Consider the following 20,575-nt stretch of genomic DNA (forward strand, 5'->3'; position numbering starts at 1 on the left):
TTAACTTTTAATAAGTACATGCGCGCATTGTCGGCCTCCATTATGTTGTTCGCCAGGCTTGAGCCCCGGGGTCTAGGCCTTGAATATTCAATCATTTGGATTAAGTATGATAGGCCTAACTGGATAATTCGTATTTCTGTCTACAATACAATTATTTGATGCTAATCTTTTTCCCCTTGTCCCGTTCTTTGCACATTAAATGATTGCTGCGGTAAATAATGAAAGGGAAAGATGTGATTTAGAAATGAAGTAATCGATTCACACCTGCGATAGAGCGCATTATTTCTCCGAATACAGAACAAAGCACTTATACACGAATATTAGAGATGTTTTTCTATGGCTGATACATACGTCAAACCAAGGAGGTGCTGCATGAGCCGAGTACCTCTCAGGTAAAATGTTAATGATTGATTTTTAGGTCTGAAAATAATCCCTCTGAGATCATACTCCGCTGTAGTTAGAGTTTTATTTTTACAGAAAGATCCAGTTTGTCCAATATTGAACCCTAACTCCCTACCAAAAGTTTCTTGTTACGAGCCTGAAGCCATGCAGGAACAATGTTAACTGGTCTATTGGGGGGGGGGGGGGGGTGGGGGAACAAAACAAAAACGTGAACACTGCACCTTGCTCACTCCAGCTACCAGTAGTCACTAGTCATTTGAAATAAAAGATTTCAAACTTCACTTGGAAGAATTCCTTTTGTACCCCGCCCATTTATGTGATTTCATGTGTACACATGCCCAAACCAAAGAGGTTCAAAAGATGGAGTCACAATATTTTCTCAACCCATGCTTGATGCCGTCACTCAAAAATAGCAAGTCAGACTTAACGGCGTCTACACTGTTTCATCATGCCTTAAACAGCACGGATAACCGCGACGATCAGTGATGATATTTATGTGATGCGATTCGTTAAAGTGTGTATATAATAGGGGTTATAGTGAGCAGACCGACCTAGATCGCACGTCCGGCCGGAATGCAAAGGGTTGTTTATTGATGTTGTTGGACAGCAATCACGATTAAAAAAAGTTGGGGAATGGGGTCGAAAGTTGGTTACTGGGAATGTTAAAGGGACACTCCATACGATTATCTATAATTTCACATCATGTGATGCATACATCGATGTTTATCTTATTCCTCTTCCCAATCAACATAATTTTCTGAAACTCTGTACCCAGTATAATCAGTTTATAGACGTTCAAATGCTAAAGTCTGAAAATTATGCGGAAGTCATCTTTAATGTTTAAAACGTTTAAAACGTTAAATAATATTGGTAATGCCACTTTGCTTCCACGTGCAGTGGCAGGGTAATTCTTCTCTTACAGTCTGTTTATTATCCATGACAATATTTTTCATGACATTTTTTCTTGCATTGTTCAATTGAACAGCAGCTATTAGTCGAGAAAGCAGCTCAGGCTATATGTTGCTTGATAACTCTGAACGCTTATAACCTCGCAGTATCTGAGTCATTAACATTGCTTTCTTTGTTAACAGACTACATTGGTGAACGACAAATAACTTTACCAAGAGAAATCTAACTTTAATTTTGCTACCTGATTTTGCTCAGATAGATCTGTAGTAATAGTAAGAGTCAAAAATGCGAAACTTGTCTCAACCAAATTCCTCCATTCGGAAAGAGAACAGCAGCCAAGAAAAGCACCGTTTAGTTGTGCTTTACATCACTAACATCACGTACTTCGAGCTTTAGATCGAGTAAAAACTGAACATTAATTGGTATTGATGGCAGCATCATGCATAGATTGACTATGTGTATGTGTTGTGGTCAAATCTATATGAAAGCAAAAACGACATTCAGAAAGGCACTTTAATCATTATGTGTCCCTTACTTATCGCTAGTTTCGGGAATAACATTGCAAATATTACTAGTTGTATTCAAAAGATCTTGCAAAATTACTAAATCAGGCCGCTTCGCTACAGCTGCAACGCAGAAGACACGATGACGAATGCGAAAACTTTCAAGTGTGGATTTTAGCAGTCATCAAGCATGAATTGCCACATGCAGAGCTTGATGAAAATCTAAGATACGTTGTAGCACTCGGGCGTAAGGTTTGCCTACTACTGCACATAATAGTACAACAGAATTGCACATATACAACATAATACAGAGTCAAGTCACAAAAACACTAATAACGTACACTTCAACACCTTGTCTGAACTAATGCGATTTGGTAAACATAATATGTAATGATCTACTTTGTTTTCAATTCGGTGCACACTTGCTGCACAGTAAAAGAGTTTCACGTGATCTTGAATTAATAAGTCTATCCCCTCAAGCCATACAGTAAGACCATAATAAATGTAATGTAATAGTAATCAATAACTGTGCGCTTGTCAATCAACTTCTGTTTGAACGCAAACGGGTATTGTGGAATAATACACATTTTTTTTCGATAGTCGATTCTCTAGGTGGAATGGGGTGCAACCTGCTTGACATTGTAGTCTACCCTGTTAATGGCAGCTACAGAGGAAACGCAATAATCCAAACAAGCAATAACAGCTCAGTGGTAAGACCCGGGAGCATTGCTCAGGTGAGGTGCGACGGTTTCTCGGCGGGATCCATGAATGAGATATCATGCACGAACAACGGGTGGTCGCCAAGTACCGTGGTCTGTCTGGGTAAGTTGTTACGCATCAGTCTACCTTGCCCCAAAGTAATAACAGCTGTTTACTACTGTATTATGTGTTTTGTAGAAAGACTTGTTATAGTATGGCCTTCAGTTTAAGATGTGTATTAATATCTCCATCTCTTGTTGCTCTAGATGAATTCAAATTTCAACGTCCGTGTCTTCTTGTATTCTCCCTTCAGCCATATTCATTTTGTCACCCCACATTGCCGAGTATTATACTCACCTTTGTCAAGAGTGACATGCATGCATTAAGCACCTTGTCCAGGGTTAACTGTACAGGGCCGGCGCACTGTTTTCATAAGTGTGGGGGCCCACTTCCGGGTTTCATGAGGTAACAAGCAAAAAAAAAAAAAAAGGTCCTCAGCTCATCTCCCCCCGTCCACTTCCGGGTTTCTTCAGCTAACAAGCAAAAAAAAAAAAAAGGTCCTCAGCTCATTCTCTCCCCTCCCATTGCAGTGCCTCTTCCGTACTTCCGGGTTGAAAAAAGTGTGGGGGCCCAAAGTGATGACACCTTACGTATTCCTTTGTATGGTGCACAAAAAGTGTGGGCCCACGGCCCCCACGGCCCCCACGGCTGCGCCGCCCCTGCTGTAAGGCATGATCCGAACACACGGTTATCTGTTTATGAGTGATATCACGGGTAAAACAGCTTGCAGCATGCCAAAGAACGTACTTACCAATTCAGCATGGATCCTTACGTGTGGTATATAGAGAATATGAATGATATCTTCACATCTCAGTCTGACCGCAAGGTAATAAGTACACACCCGAGGAGGAACGCCATGGGAGAGTGAAGAATGTTATCATTATGACAACTTGTAGGCCTATCACAGCTATTGCTAGTATGAGTCATACTTGTAATCTGAAGAGTTATGTGAGTTTAGGATTGTTTGTCAAGATGAAATAAAAATTAAGAGGTGCAGAACGTAGGCAACTTCCTTTTTTTTAAAGGAATGGTATAGTATTGCTTGAAGTGAGAAATCAGCTTTTAACTTATTTTTTTTTTTGTGTGTGAAATACGTAGAAACAACTTTATGAAATGTTCCACTGCATACCATTCTAGAGGAATTCAGAGTTTATTTGACGAAAAATCGGTTTTGAAATGGCTGAGACATCCAGAAAAAGTAAAACAAAGCAATTCTAATAAAAGGTGTGTCCCACCTTTTATTGGGATCGCTTTGTTTTAGATATCTCAGCCATTTCAAAACCAATTTTCATCAAACATTGAATTCCTCTTAGAATCATATGCTTTTTCATATTTCATAAGAGGTTTCTCGCTATCTCAAAAAAAAAATCACCATTAAAAAACAACGTTGGAAACCTGAAACCCCATCCCTTTAACTTCTTTTCCATGATATACAATCATGTATGCCTATGTATTTTAAATTCTTTGGTGGAAAGTATAGTATGAATGCCAATTAAGATGACGTAATTTAGCCTTGAATATATTATATTATTCGTATTTTGCGTAGACACTGATTATTTCAGATGCCTTTCAAGGAAACATACTTATGCTCTATCCTCCAACTGCCAAAATAAAAAACAACAACATCAACTGCAGCTGAAAATGTCTTTTTGTGCCGTTTGCTTGAGAGCAAAACTCCAATACGCAATTAATTCATGTGCAACGCACGCCATTACAACAATTGCCTGAACTTGTCATTGTCGCTGAATTTATTTTCGCACAAACTAGCCTCTTCGGAATGTATGTTGCCCACCATCCCAATCAACGGCAGAATCGTTAGTCCCAAAGACGTGTACGACGTGTTTGAAAGCATCGAATTCACTTGTCACGAAAGGTTTACTCCAGTTGGCTCACCCATTGCTTACTGTCGCCCGAACGGAACATGGAGCCAAAATCAAATGCTTTGCCAAGGTATTGAACACAGTCTTACACCCACCAAATCTATTATCTCTCTCTATATAATATACAGTGTCCCCCCCCCCAAAAAAAAAATAAATAAATAATGAAATAAAAATAAATATATGATTATCGCAATGATAACTTCCATTGTGATTAAACTGTCTAAAATGCTACTTCATGGTCTTAGAATATAACATCTTAGCTATATTTTGCAGAAACCCCCATTCAATTTGGTTAAGTGGTTACAGAGAAATGTGGATAGTTGTAAAGCATGTCATGGGTCTAATTCTTCCAAGTTTAGCACTTGGATGCTCTTGGAACTGTATAATGTGTGAACAAAATGGACAGAACTTGGAGGGAAGGGATTCCTGACATGCTCTACAAAACTCCTCGTTTCTCTTTGACCACTAAAACAAATCGGATGGGGTTTTCTGTAAGATGTAGGTAATAAGTTATAGTTTCTTACCCTGAAATTGTATTTGGACTGATTCGCCATTTTTAAAGTTATCATTGCGGAGGGTCCCGTTGTATCATTTTTTATTCTTTTTTTTTGGGGGGGGGGGGCGGGGCATACGGTATATAGAACATGTTAACACAAACCATCTTACACTTCACTCTGAAAAAAAAAGAAAAAAAAAGAAGAAACTAGCACACACCTCATAACAATGCCCTGAAATTCTAACCAGTCCTTTCAGAAGGAAACCTCCAATGTTGCAATGGGCACCAACCAGTGTGATATTTTGTCGGTTGCACTAAGCTTTCTGTACATCTTCAGTCTAAAGAAACAATGTCACCAATCAATTGCACCTTTTCGTAACGTTGATAGTTTTTCCTTTACTGCATAGAGTATGCTGGCCTACAAACTGGATATAGATTTTCAGTTACGTACAATACATTTTAGTTTTGTTTCGTAATGCAATAAAGGCACTCCACAGCAACTAAAATCATGACATGGTTCTGAAGAAAGATCCAAAAGTGCCTAGCACATTAAGCATTGCAAATTTACCATGAACCAGAAATCGAAGAAACTGAATATGCACGGAATCCACACTGTTTTGTGTTTTTTTGTAGGTTCATTGTGCCATTTGATCTAGAGACACTCTCAAAATTTTCTGTATTGCGATTAAATCAGGGCGAAAGAAAATAACCAAGTGGACATTAGGAGGAAGAGATATGGGGATTAGTACTTGAGGTAATAAAATGAGAATTAGTAAGGTCTATACACATGCATGAACAAAATGAACCTAATATTTTTCCTTTTAATATATTGTAAGACCAGAGAAGAAGACGGGGACACTTCTAGAAAGAGATTCAAGATTTAAATGTCTGGAACAATGAATATCTTCCATTCACCATTCTTGATAATTATGTGAACAAAGTATAGCGTTTCAAATAGTTGCTACATTTTCAAGATAAATGTATGAAGGAAATGACTCCTGATTGAATTAATGGTGTACTATATAAGGAAAATAAAAAAGACTGTTTTTACCAACTGGACCCTTGTCATAAACGCCTATACCTTATGGCCCGAATTCACGAAGGTGGTACATAATGAAACCATGGTTTAAACCATGGACAAAAACCATGGAGCGCCAAGTGTCGCATGGCCTATTTCGTTACGAAATCAGTCATTTCGTCGATGAAATGATTATTTTGTAACGAAATGACAACATTTTGTCGACGAAATGACCAATTTCGTAACGAAATATTCCGTGCGACACTTGGCGCTCCATGGTTTTTGTCCATGGTTTAAACCATGGTTTCATTTGTACCACCTTCGTGAATTCGGGCCATAGTTTGCCTTTTTTCCCCTCTCTGAAAGGTCTTTGAAGAGCGAAGAAGTTGGAGAATTCATTTGAGTTTGTGACAAAATTAGATTCGTAATTGAATTGTTTTTTCTTTTCTTTTTCTCTTTGTATGTTGTGTGACAGTCCTAAATTTCCAAACGTGTCATGCTTAAGTCAGAAGAGTTCAGGATATTTCCATGTTTATGAATATTTGTATATTATATTTATATATATATACAAGGGCAGACTTGATCAAGAGGAACAAGCTGTAAACCCACTACATTCTCTCTTTTCTCGATTGAAATTTGAGATACCGGTATAATTATCGTTTCCGTGCATAGGAAAATTAATACTGCTTTCTTGACAGCCATTTTAATAAACAACATGAGCACTGGAGTGAGTTTCTCTTTTCACTTTTGATAGCTCATAATGTATACGTTATTCTGTCATGGTATCTAGGGAAGCATGTAGTCTCGGAAACCGATATAGTTGGAAAATCGCAAACAGAAGGAGAGATAATGGGATATTGAAGGCATGTCTCAAACATCCTAACATATTTTGTCATAATGTGTCATACTAATATGCTGTCGTGAGAATATATTCACCACAGCAACATTAACAAAGTGGTAGCATTGTTTCTCAGATACTACACCACGGAGATGCTCGGCTCCCGATGTCGCAAGCACAGTGATAGTAACGCCGTCCATGGCCGGTGATTATGACCACGGCGAAAGAGTAACCTATTCATGCAGAGGGAGTGGTCTGGGCATGTTGGGAGAACCAGAGTCTGTCTGCACGGATGGACAATGGGTGCCAGACCCCGCCGAGTGTTATGGTTTGTGAAGTTTTATTTGTTCAATCACGCTTAGTTTTACGGTGTACCAGGTTTATGGATACAGGGTGAAGAATGGATAGCTTCGTGTATGGCATAGGATATTAGGTGACTGGGAGCGTACTTGTTACTTATTGAACATTTATTTGAAAGAGGGTTACATTTTACCGCTACTTTATAACCTGAGGAAACTCGCAATTATTTCAGATGAAGAATACAAAAAAATGGTTCACATAAGAAAACAACAACAAACAAATAAGCCAACAAACAAACCGAGAAATGACTGGCGTTTCATGAACGAAAGACACAAAAATGTATCAGGACACGAAGCATTGGACTATTTCATCAGAAAATCCTTTTCGTCAATTTAGATTTAAGTAGTCCGTCTTGTAATGTTCACTTTTATTTGAAGAATTGTTTAATCCACTGCGAAATACATCTAGAGATATACCGACTTCTGTCAATTAACAACACATTAATTCTGAATGAGGTTTTAACAAGTCAATTCATATCTCCGTTAATCGTCTTTGTGTGGGATAATTATTGTTCTTGTATCATTTTTCACTAACACCCTGACCTATATTACCCTGAACTGTGATCAGCCTGATGATCAATCGACAAAAAACTTCAGTTACAAATAACTTTTCGAGTAGTTTCTTAAAAAGCATGCCAGAAATAGAGCCTATACCTCTCTATTCATCTACACGTGTACACAAGATGAATAACGGTGTGTTGTCTTATTCACCGTAGTGATTGCACTATGACTTCAAAGTAACAAAAAAAGAGAGGAAGAAACTAAATATCATTTTCTTCTTGATATTAAATTATGAAGCTAAACAACTATTTATTTATTTGTAATTGACATATCTGTTCATACACGGTTATGATATCTTTGAATTACAGCAGCGTCATTTCTTTTTTCCCCATTTCATGACAGCACTTGTTAACAGCGTAGTTCAAATTCCTCCCGGAAACTGCGTGAATCGGCGATTGACTGACGGACATATCCTTCAGACGCCTCAACAAACTTCCTTTCAACCCAACAGGGCAGTCTACTACAGTTGTGAGACTGGTTACACAATTCGTGGGCACAGGTATTCGTTGTGCAGGAATGGAAGGTGGTCTTCACCGGTGCCAGATTGCGTAGGTACGAACACTTTGATTGTTGCTAAACATAGAAACGCAAACTCCAACTATGTCATTCCGAATAGCTTTTCGCAATATAAAAAAAAAAACCAAGAAAGAAGTTATGCCCAAGTTTGTGGTCAAACCAAATTTACATGGCACGAAGTCGATTGAAGAAAGCATTGTGGAATAAAAATCATTGTGACTCCCGAGGGCTAGTGAAGGCGGCGAAATGCCCAGTCACACTCGAGCGTATCGAGCCAACGAATGTCCAATTAATTGGAAAATTTGAAGATATCTATAGTATCTAATAATAATTATTCATGTTTATAACAAATAACATGTTCGCACCATTGCTAATACTAGAATAGTTCGTAACGTGCTTGACGTATTTTATTTAATTTTGAATATGTCGGCAATACAATATTTGCTCCAGCTTTTCTCTGCGAATCACTACAATAGCTAGTTAATACAAAGAACGTCAAACACGTTACGAACTATTCTCGTACTAGCAACGGATGCGAACGTTTCTTCCCATTTTCGAATTCGTTGGGCGTTCGTTGGCTCAATACGCTCTAGTGAAGTTTAAACTTGGAATGTTTGAATTATACCTTGTTGATAATCGCGTTTCCACGCAAATAAGCAATCAGAAGAAAGGGTCGTATATAATATTTTCATTAGGTTGGACCTCTTTATATTTAATGTTCTGTGGTGGAGAATGTCCATAATGTAACAGTTACCAGACCATTTTGTTTGTTTGTTTGTTTTTGGTTTAAATCTTATCATTTCTACAAGGTACTAGAAAACACCAAGCGAGGATTAGCCTGCATATAGCAAATATGGTTTGGTAAGTTGACACAGCTTTCAAACAGGGGGATGTCATAAAGATCTGAAAAAGCTGAAAACAAAGGGCTTCAAAGGACAATTAAGCTAGGCTTACAACGTAGTATTATTCATACTACGTTGTAAAGTGGGAAAACTTATTACTATAATTGAAGAAATTAATAAATCACAGAAATGTGGGAAATTGTCTTCATAAAGCTGACAAGCAAAGCATGGTAAAAGTGCATGCGATCATCAAACCATTTCTGTGTCAGAAAGTAGGCCTATTGTATATGGTAACAGGACTATTATACTGACTATTATGCTGCCATTTCTGTGCTGAGCCTGTTAAGTGCAATGCGTTTCTCGGCAACCACGATTTGGACACAGATGGCATCAAACTTAAGTGCAGTTCTATGCACTTTTGACATCTGTTGATCACTCTTGTTTTGGGGATTTTTACGAAATGAATCTAATACAACCCCCTAAAAAAAAACAACCAAACAAACAAACAAACTGCATAATGCAATGAAACTCGTAAGCGTAAGTAAATCACGGAAAAAACATGTAATCATTCAACCATTTTGTATACTCAGTCATGTCAGTTGTAACAGAAAGTACGTACATGGTAACAACGTTAGATGATGCAGATAACTCTCATCAGTTGAGGAGATCGTACAATATGAGATTGCTAAAGGTTGGTAGAAGTCTGAATTTCCTTTTCTACATTATAGTATATATTGACGATGACGCTGACGTTTTTCCGTTGAGTGCAAAAATGTTGAATGGCCCCGCGATTCGGACGTAGATCACATCCGACTGACAGCACAATTTCATGATCTTTGGACAGCTGTTTGTTATTTTTTGTTTTATTTTGGGGAACGTATGGTATTTACAATGTTTTAGAGATTGAATACAGCATGAGTTGTTGGAATTACAGGTTTCGAATCGTGTGAAAACATGCAAATTGTCAGATAATTATGCCTGTGAGTAATATGAATGGAGCTAGGAGGCTCTAACCTTCATCTCATTTCATTTAGTCTTATCAAGGAGGTTCAAGAGAATGGAGTCACAACTGTCGTATTTCCTTTGAAGTCACGTTCGATGCCGCCACTCGAAAGTATTTGAAGCATGTGGCAAACTGGATCTGCTGCGCAGATAGGAAGACGATTGACTCATGTCTCATTGCATAATCATCGGCCACTTTCTAACGAAAATATGTCTTTGTGATGGTAAATACTTTTCGCCATCCCTACTTATAAAAGATAGGTGGTATATGATGGTAAAGACACGGGGATGCGCGAATAGAAATTGCGCAAAAAATGATGAAATGAAAATGAAAATTACTCGACTGGCCGTCTTAAACCTCCTTGGTCTTATTTGAGCCTTTCATATCGTTTTATTTGAACATTGAGCCTGGTATAATGAGAAAGACCAATATAATAATTCGCATAACTTGAAATTGATAAGATGAGTGAGTGATCAGGGTTAACGTGATGCAAGTTTAGACACATCAAGGGTATGCACTGGTATAATGTACAGTTACTTTTATAGGCTTGTACTTCGACAATACCATAATATATCAGGGGTGTTTGCGTTACCGCATTATACATCATTAAAGACTTTACCTTAATTACACATAATTACGAATGAAGGAAGACTAAGTCACATGAGTCATCGTACAATGATTATTCATCAATTCACAAGAAAAGCACCCACGTTCTGATTCTTGAATACCAACGAGAGGACTACAGATGTCACACAAAAGCCTTTCAAACTAGAGTTACCGCGGCAACGTCCGGGTAACATCAGGCATGTCAGGGTATTTTTTTTTTTTTTGAAATCCTGCCTGTTAAACGGTCCCCGCGCAATGTTGCTCGCATGTTAACTTTTGCCTAATTCTACCCTACCATTACCCTGACATTACCGCGACACTACCCTGACAACCCTTCTATCAATGCAACTGCGGTAACATTCTTTTGACACACTCAACCCGCACGCGCAACATTGCGGACAAAGAATGATAGACACGCCATGCGCCTATCGTGTATATGGATTGTAACCACTCAGTGGCGTAACTACGGGGGGCATGGGGGGGGGGGGGCACGTGCCCCCCCCATCCGCTGGTTAAAAAAAAAGAAAAAAGAAAGAAAGAAAAAAAAACCCTACCAAAATGGTAATTCAACGGTTAGTAAACTGCTTTTGAAATCGACATGAAAGGATGATCAAGAAAAAAGATATTTTTCTAAGATTTCTTTTAACCATGTAATTAAAGAGGTATTATAGTGAAACATTGTTCAAAAAGCCCGGAGAAGACAAAAGATTGTGATTCAGTGTGATTCCTGGTTGGCATTTTGAATACAAGCAGGATGTGCGCAGTGTACTCAGAACATCGGAATGGCAAAAAGAGTCGCTGCAATGTTGCGCAAGGTGATGTTTGATAGGTTGTACACATTTGCTATCAAAGATTGATCATTGATTTTGCAGTGTTGCTTTACATACTAGTCTATATTAAAATGCCTTGCATTGCCAATAATAAGACTTGACCTTGGCTATTTCCTTTTACGCGGTGTCTCAGCCGACCCCCCCCCCCTTCCCACTCCCCACCCCTCTCCCTACATTAGCACGCGCGCAGAATGAAAAACTGATGCATGGTTGCTTCAGCCAATGGGCGTCTCGTATTGAGTGCGCGAATGCTTGCTTAGTGCGCGAACCTTTGTTACAAGTGCGCGATAAACACGTTGCCCGGGGGGGGGGGGGGGGGGTGGGGAGAGCACGGGGAGAGCAGGGGGGGGGGGGGGGTCGGCTGAGACACCGCAATTTGAGCTCATGGCTGCGCCCAGTGCCATAAAATGTCTGCTGCCCTCAACGAACCCGAATCGGTCAATATGAAACACAAACACTCACAAACACAAACAAATTAGGGGATGCTCTATATAAAGGGCAGATTTTGGATATCCTTCTCCCGCTTGGTCACTTCGACGCCCCCTCGCTGGTCATACCTCCCCCAATCATGAACATAAACCGACACCCTACCACTGGCGGATCCAGGGGGCGCACCGGGCGCCCCCTCCCTCCAAAGCGAAAAAATATATATGTAGCTACAAACGACAGTTTTTGGACTGTAAAATGTCAAAATTTTCAAGCTCGCTCGCATTTAATCGTTATGCAATTCTCCTGATGCTGCTGTCAGTAATTGCCAGCAGTTGCGCCCGGCGCGTCCCCTCCACTTAATTTCCAAAGCGAAAAAATATTTGGGGACTGTATAAAATGTCAAAATTTTCAAGCTTGCTCGCTTCGCTCGCTCGCATTTAATCGTTATGCAATTCTCCTGATGTTGCTGTCAGTAATTGCCAGCAGTTGCGCCCGGTGCGCCCCCGTGATTCAGCGTGATTCCTGGTTGGCATTCTGAATATAAGCATGTATGTGCGCAGTGTACTCAGAACATCCCAACGGCAAAAAGAGTCGCTGCATTGTTGCGCAATGTGATGTAGAATGTACACCTTTGTACCTTACGCTTCATTATATCAAAGTTAGATCATTGATTTTGCAGTGTTGCTTTACATACTAGTCTATATTAAAATGTCTTGCATTGCCAATAATAAAACTTGACCTGGGCTATTTCCTAACTTTTCCATGTATATAAAACACACACACAAACAAACACAAGATTAGGGGATGCCCTAAAGTGCAGAGTTTGGACATCTTTCCCCCGCTTGGTCACTTTGACGTCCCCTCGCTGGTAATACCTCCCCCAATCATGAACATAAACCGACACCCTTGACTACCAGTGGCGGATCCAGGGGGGCGTCGCCCCCCCCCCTTAATTTCCAAAGCGGAAAAATATAGCTACAAACGGCAGTTTTGGGACTGTAAAATGTCAAAATTTTCAAGCTCGCTCGCTTCGCTCGCTCGCATTTAATCGCCATGCAATTCTCCAGATGTTGCTGTCGGTAATTGCCAGCAGTTGCGCCCGATGCGCCCCCTCCCCTTAATTTCCAAAGCGAAAAAATATAGCTACAAACGGCAGTTTTGGGAACATAAAATGTCAAAATTTTCAAGCTCGCTCGCTTCGCTCGCTCGCATTTAATCGCCATGCAATTCTCCAGATGTTGCTGTCGGTAATTGCCAGCAGTTGCGCCCGATGCGCCCCCTCCCCTTAATTTCCAAAGCGAAAAAATATAGCTACAAACGGCAGTTTTGGGAACATAAAATATCAAAATTTTCAAGCTCGCTCGCTTCGCTCGCTCGCATTCAACCGTTATATGCCATTCTCCTGATATTACTGCCAGTAATTGCCAGCAGTTGCACCCGGTGCGCCCCCCTGAATTTCCAAAGCGAGAAAAATATAGCTACAAACGGCAGTTTGGGGACTGTAAAATGTCAAAATTTTCAAGCTCGCTCGCTCCGCTCGCTCGCATTTAATTGTTACGTTATGCAATTCTGATGTTGCTGCTATGAGGTGCCCCCCCCCCCCAATGTCTTGACCCACAGTACGCCACTGGTAACCACTGATCTCTATGTTGTTGAGACCAGTGATTGTATGCGCAGAATGTAGAACAATAAGCCACTTCGCAATTAGCTCATGTACACACTGGTGCAAAACTGCCTGTTGGTACAAATGACCTTATTTTTGCTCATGTGCAAAGTGGAATTACGAACTGGTCTATAGGCGGCCCATTGGCCGGTAGGCGTGGTACACATGTAGTTCCATGAGTGGACACATCCCGTTCGTGGAAACGTACCCGGGTAAGGCTTTTGGTGTGTGCCTGTTAAAACGGCACCCCTTCTTAGATCTCCTGCGGTTTCATTGGAATTATGTTCTCCGGACATTTAAACGACGTTGTCGCGGTATATGGTGTTTGAAGAGGGCTTTACATTCCATATTCTCCAATGCAGAAATCCCATCTGGGTGCTCCACTCCCGACCTTCATCAACTCACTAGGGTCATCCCTGCTAAAGACGTGTATGAACACGAGGAACTGCTGGTCTTACAATGTCCATTTGGCAACGTGGCGACTACCGAATGCCAAGACGGACGCTGGTTATCCATACCAAATGTCTGTGAAGGTGTGTAGGGTTATTGTTTTCTCTAAACCAGAACCTCTTAATCCCTTCGAACCCATATGCCACAGGAGGAATAAGAATAAAACAAAGCATCTGGATATCGTATTTAACTAATCTATGATCTAAACCATGCAAATTTGTAAATATAGGTCTTGTCGCTGAATTTCATTAAATTTGCATTCGATTTAATGACGTGATCTTTCAAGTTCAAACGAATTTAAGTGATCATCGAGATCAGCATTCCAAAGGCTAGCTAGTTTATTTAATCTGACTCCATCAGCATTCACTTTCATAATTTTGTCAAACGAACGTGCACAAAGAGAGTCCAAGTTAAGATTGCATGAGAAATAAATTCAAATTCGCATCAGCACCGCCGTGATGAACGTTTAGGAATTGAAATTCGCTAAAAGGGACATTTAACATTTACAGCATTTGGGCAGTGTTTTTCGTTAATGCTTATGCTCTTTGTAGCAATTAACACATATGTTTGAACATACTAGAACTTTGAAATGGGACCTTTGACTTGCACTGAACTTTCTAATTCCTCGACAAACTGTCATCTGAAGCAACAACTTTCATACACATACATGCATGCATAACATTCACTTATGCACGACTTTGGCGGCTGCTCGAGGGTAGATTACTTAATATCATGAAGAGTATGGGCAGAACTGTAGTAGCTGAACCATTTGACAACGAGCAAGATTTTATATATCAATGTATATAAATGCCGACATATACTCCCTAAAAAATCTACGCCTGGATCGAGCAAAGTATGATAAAGATGAGGAAGGTTAAAAATCGACCAAGGGCTGGGGTCCAAAACGTACATAATGGATTACATCCATACTCTATGTAATGAATAAAGCAAAACTTGGAAAACGAGGAAGAAAGATTGGGCAGAAGAGAAATACGTAAAATATGACTGAAATTACTGTAGTAACTGATTAGATGCTTCAATATAAAGATGAAATTACGTAATCAAATAATTTTAACAGTGGAAATAGGAATTTGAAGTGCATAAATGCGGTATGGATCACATACAACAGAGCTTGTTTATGTTCATTGAATTTGAATGCTTAAAGTTCAAAGTTGTATTCCTATAAATGAAGTTGAAATTGGTACTTGGGACGAAATTGAACGTATATTCATCTGGCGCGAAATTGAATGCCACTTTGTGTCGTTAACTTGAATGAATTTCCATCTCAATTGAATGAAATAGAATGTATAGGAAATGACATGAACAGAATTTGAAAGATCAAAGAATTAAAATGAACCTTGAGAGCAGAGCGTTGATGAAATCGCATGATTTTGAATGCCTTCTCGTTAATTCGAATGTGATAAATCTGATGAAATCGGGGGGGGGGGGGAGGGGAAACCTATAATACATGATTAAAGCGATAAATTCGTTTCCCCATAACATGCGTGATGTAATGAGTCACATTACGTAAAAGGGATTCGGTACTTCGAACCAAATCCGAATGAATTATGACCATGATTTAATGAAAGTAGTTTTTGTCTCCTTGGTGACATATCCTTTACTTGGTATAACTCGATGTGCAACAGTTTAATTTGACCCATATTTTTTTGGTTGTGCTGACCCCTATTTTAATTTTTGATTGTTCTTTTCAAAAGGTGAGGTATTTGATTAGTTGATACTCTTGCCAGGTTTTGAATAGATAAACTTTCTACTTAAAGATATGCATCAAATTAAGAGTTTCTTCTAAATCGTCTTCGTATATAATTGTCATCTATGTCATTTCTTAATAATCTTGTTCTCGTCATTCTTATCAAGATCAAGAATTCCTGAAATAACTGTCTAACCGATTCACTGATCAATGACGGCATGTGATGGTCAATGATCTAAGTAATAAACATTTTTGTTGAAGATGGTTGTGGACATGGCATACCGGGCAGGTCTCTCCTTTACTAATTCTCATGTTTGAAAACCGCGAGTGAAATAACGAGTTCTGTTTACAATACATGATATTTTGTTTATTGAGAAAAAAAAAAGCATACAAAAATGGGGATTTGACGCAAATTTTGTCTTCTTTAAACTTAGAAATGTAAGTCTTTTCAGGAAGTGATGTTCCCATTGCTGTCAATTTCATAGCCCGATTGTCAGTGCATCAATCAAGAAGCAGTGTGACTTAACAAAATGATATCATTACCTTGTGCTGATACAAAATCTATCCTTTCTTAGATATAGCACCATGCCGACATCTTCCAATGCATTGAACTTACATTCAACGAGTATGTAACAACATGACATAAAAGCTGACAGTTTCCTTTGATTTCCCTCACAAGAGTCAATCACAAAAAAATAATAATAAGAAAACCATATTTCACCTTATATTCAACAATAGAAAATGGTGCGACGGCATCGACGACCTCGCCAAAGAATGACATCGACGATCGCCTTTCTTCATTCGCAAAGGTCAGCAGTGCCATGACGATGATTCTGTGAACGGTCAAAATAATTATGTTCGATACTTAATAATACATATAGCTGTCTTTCTTTGTATATACTTAAGTTTGTGATGTTTATATCGAACGTTCCTTACTAAAATATTGTAGAAACCTAGCATGTTCACATAATTCAAACGGCTCAATCTGCAGATACACTTTGTTTGCATGAAAGAGGGAGCGCCAACACTAAGACGGACACAAATCATTATGTTGCAACCCGGGCAATATGAGATTTATTTTTTGTGACGTTTTTCATATGACTGCAATACAATATATTCTATAGGGCCTATTCCAAAATCCATCCATACAGTGTGGGTGCATAATAATATTATGTTCACTACCCTATTCACCTAGAGAAGTACGGAAATCCACTTTTCCCAAACAGGGCAAAGGTTAATCTGTGTGCACATCACAGAAAACGAGAAAAGGTTTCTCCTTTCAAAACATCCTGGAATATTTTCCCGGAACGTTTCTGTCCTTCTCTAAACTAAAAGTCTTTCCGCTTAAAAACTTCTACATGGAGCTCTTCATTTCTAAACAGAGCTATTGTAAGTAATGTAACCGTATGGTAATTTAATACTGAAACAAGAAGTATACAATATAGCAGACATGATACCATTACGATGTACATGACAAATATTACCGAAGACGGAAATGCTGGTACCTTTGTATCACTGTTGATAACTTATACTAATGCGCACGTAAATCTGCATGGTCGCGAAGAAAAGGTATAATCCTCCTTGACAGTTTGCTAACAGGAGAGCGCCCTGGTTTTATTTTCGCTTATAAGAATGATAAATGTGATTTGATTGCAGTGTATGTTACGGCACATTTTGGTAAATTGCACATTATGGTAAATTACCAAAATGTGCAGTTACCAAAATATGCCGTATCTATGTTACGGCACATTTTGGTAACTGCACATTTTGGTAAATTTACCAAAATGTGCAGGACATTGACGGCATATTTTGGTAACTTTCTGCTCCTCCACAATCATCATAAAAACAAGGCAGTTGGTTTTTGTCCCCACCAAATGAGTTCGGCAGCCTAAAGGCCGTGTCACACCTTTCCGGGCAAGCTACGCGGGCTTGTTGCGAGTAAGGTTTTTCCAGCACGCAGGAAAATTATCTCGCCCGTAGTTGCCCGGAGCTGCGCACGCAAGTCCGATTTACACGCAGCCAAGTTTTGAGCAGCACCTCGCAGGCAACTCCCACGCAGGTACTTCACAGTCCCCGTATGCGGTCAGCACGGCCAAGATAATGACATTCTGTCATTTCTGTTGCTTCAGATGAATTTCTGAGTTGTCAGCCCCCACGCGTGGCACGCAGGTCACACAGAATAACCGCAAGAAGAACATAAGCAGCACGCATCCAGCAAGTAAGACACATGCATAACTCGCCCAAATCCTTGTCCGCACTCAGAAATTGTCCGGTATGCTGGAAAATCCTCACACGCAACAATCCCGCGTAGCTTGCCCGGAAAGACGTGACAAGGCCTTAACATGGTTAACGGGTAAAAAGGATTAGCGTGCTCACCTCCGGGCGACTACGGGTGAGATACGTGCTAGGTACTGTTACGTGCAGGTCATCTGCGGGGACCTCTGGGTAGTAAAAATTGTTCTTCACAATTCGCACGCAAGGCTTGCCCGGAAAGATGTGACACGTCCTGTAAGGCCGTGTCACACCTTTCCGGGCAAGCTACGCGGGCTTGTTGCGAGTAGGGATTTTTCAGCACGCAGGAAAATTTTCTGCGGGCGGACAGGAATGTTTACGAGTTTCGCACTTGTGTCTTATTTGCTAGACGCGTGCTACTTACCTTCTACTTTCGTGTATTCCGTTTGACCTGCGTGAGAACTTTGAAACCCATCCGTTTTCTGTTACGAGCGACTTACGGGTACTGGGAAGTACCTGCGTTGGAGTTGTCTGCAAGGTGCTGCCGGTAAGGGTCTCCTACTGGTGTTCTGCGTGTACCCCCGCAACTCACTCGGAACATATTTTGAACATGCTCAAGGCCTTGTACCGTACTAGTATCTGGGGAAGTTTGACTTGCGGGGAAGCAAATTTGCTACCCGAACCTCCCGGCAGTTGGTCCGCACCTGACAGTACCTAGCGCGTATCTCGCCTATATTTGCCCGGAGGTGCGCACGCAAGTCCGATTTACCCGCAGCTAAGTTTACAGCATGACCAAGTCTTTCTCCGGGTGAATCGTGGGAATTGCCCGCAGAGGTACACGCAGAACACCAGTAGGAGGCCCGCATGTATTTCGCAGTCCCCGTATGCGGCCAAATTAATGACATTCTGTGGTAGTTCTGCCATTCCTTCAGAGGAATTCCTTCACTGAGTTGTCAGCCCCACGCACCTGGCACGCAGGTCACACAGCATACCCGCACGAAAAGCAATCGCAATAGCTTACTCGAGCCTCCAGCTCGGGTGAGCTAAATAAGTGTCTTGCCTGTCTTTACTGCAGGACCATATCACCTTAACTCCTTAACCGTATTATAAATCTCAAGCCCATCCATGGGTTTTAGGTTCAGTTACCAAAATGTGCAGATTGTCCAAAATGTGCAGGCAAATCCACTTTTAACTGCACATTTTGGTAACAGATGATCCCGTCAGGTATAGGTGCACTATCGGCACATTTTGGTAAATTACCAAAATGTGCAGTTACCAAAATGTGCCGTGACATAGTGACGGCACATTTTGGTAACTTGCACATTTTGGTAATTTACCAAAATGTGCCGATTTACCAAAATGTGCCGTAACAGTGTAGACATTCAAAGTGAGCTCATTATCCAAAGAAAAGTATAAACGAAGTGATCTTCTTCAACCAGATATTGCGTCACATGGCAACTAATGCGATTTCACCTGCTTCAAAATTAGCTCCCAAGGATTGCATTATGGATATCAAACAAAATTCACATTAGCTCTTCTCCACATGTAAGTTCGAAGACCCCCCTCAAAAAACCCCAAAAGAACAAAAACAAACGAACAAACAAACAGCAAAATAAAAGAAAAAACCCGCAAAAACCCACCTTACAACAACAAAAGGTATACTTTATCTAAGATATTGATCTATACCGTTTGTAAAGCTCGTAAAGAGCTCTCTTGGGACGTCAATACTCTGCTTGCGTAGGCTTTGTTAATTACAAATGTATAAGGCAAGATATGTCAGATTTATTTCTTTAAGAGAAAGAGCACAACGGAGCTAGGAGAAGAGATAGGTGTGAAATGAATTCGAAGACCGTGAGAGAAGAAAAATCACTGAAAACAGGAAATAGAGAAGCCTTTACTTGTGCCCTTGGCTCATGTGACCTCAACTAAGCACACGCACACACACCAAAAAAGCAAAAGCAAAAACAAACAAACGAGCAAACAAAAGCCTTCAAAAACATTTATCTGTGTTGTGCACTTAAAGTTTGTTTTCATGTATCATTTACCAGATGATGGTCACTCGAATGAATGCTCAACAAACTTTGGATTCCGTGATTCAGCTCACCAGAACGAATGACCAAATAACAGTAAGCGGTGTCAACAGTAGCGTCATCGTTCTCGAAAAAGTGGCTGCTCTCAACTCAACGGACAGAGAGGTTTGATGCAAGAATGATACTAACCATCTCTAACAAAGCCATTGCGTGTGTGGTTGTGTACATGTGTTTGCATGTATTACTGTCTTGTATAATTTCTGTTCAGAAAAATGTTAAGAGATTTGGCAAATGAACAACGTTATCACAGAAGTTTGACACTTTCCCGCATGAAAATATATGTTTCCTATATCAATATATCAAAAACAGAAATGCCAGTCTTCCAATAAGCTTTTTTTTTTTAGTTGTGTAGGCGATGAAATAAGAATTCATACATTGTATGCATTAATCCATCTAACATCGCAACCACGTGCGACCTTAACAGCCGTCTACGTCACGTGACTCTCTTGCTTCGTAAACAAGAATGACCAAAATATGATTG

The 20,575-nt window shown here is 40.1% G+C and overlaps 1 protein-coding gene across 1 annotated transcript in view; it reads left to right on the forward strand.

Annotated features, from left to right (window-relative positions):
* Positions 1 to 2,431: 2,431 nt before the first annotated feature.
* Positions 2,432 to 20,575, forward strand: part of LOC140245168 (adhesion G-protein coupled receptor G2-like) — a 28,782-nt gene continuing 10,638 nt past the window's right edge. The window contains exons 1-6 of the mRNA XM_072324767.1: positions 2,432 to 2,636; positions 4,341 to 4,523; positions 6,942 to 7,133; positions 8,068 to 8,273; positions 13,977 to 14,147; positions 20,053 to 20,199. Of these exons, the coding sequence (XP_072180868.1) occupies positions 2,432 to 2,636; positions 4,341 to 4,523; positions 6,942 to 7,133; positions 8,068 to 8,273; positions 13,977 to 14,147; positions 20,053 to 20,199 (1,104 nt within the window). The remainder of the gene's footprint in view (positions 2,637 to 4,340; positions 4,524 to 6,941; positions 7,134 to 8,067; positions 8,274 to 13,976; positions 14,148 to 20,052; positions 20,200 to 20,575) is intronic.

Source organism: Diadema setosum, chromosome 22 (genome assembly GCF_964275005.1).
Source record: "Diadema setosum chromosome 22, eeDiaSeto1, whole genome shotgun sequence".
Lineage (NCBI taxonomy): Eukaryota > Metazoa > Echinodermata > Echinoidea > Diadematoida > Diadematidae > Diadema > Diadema setosum.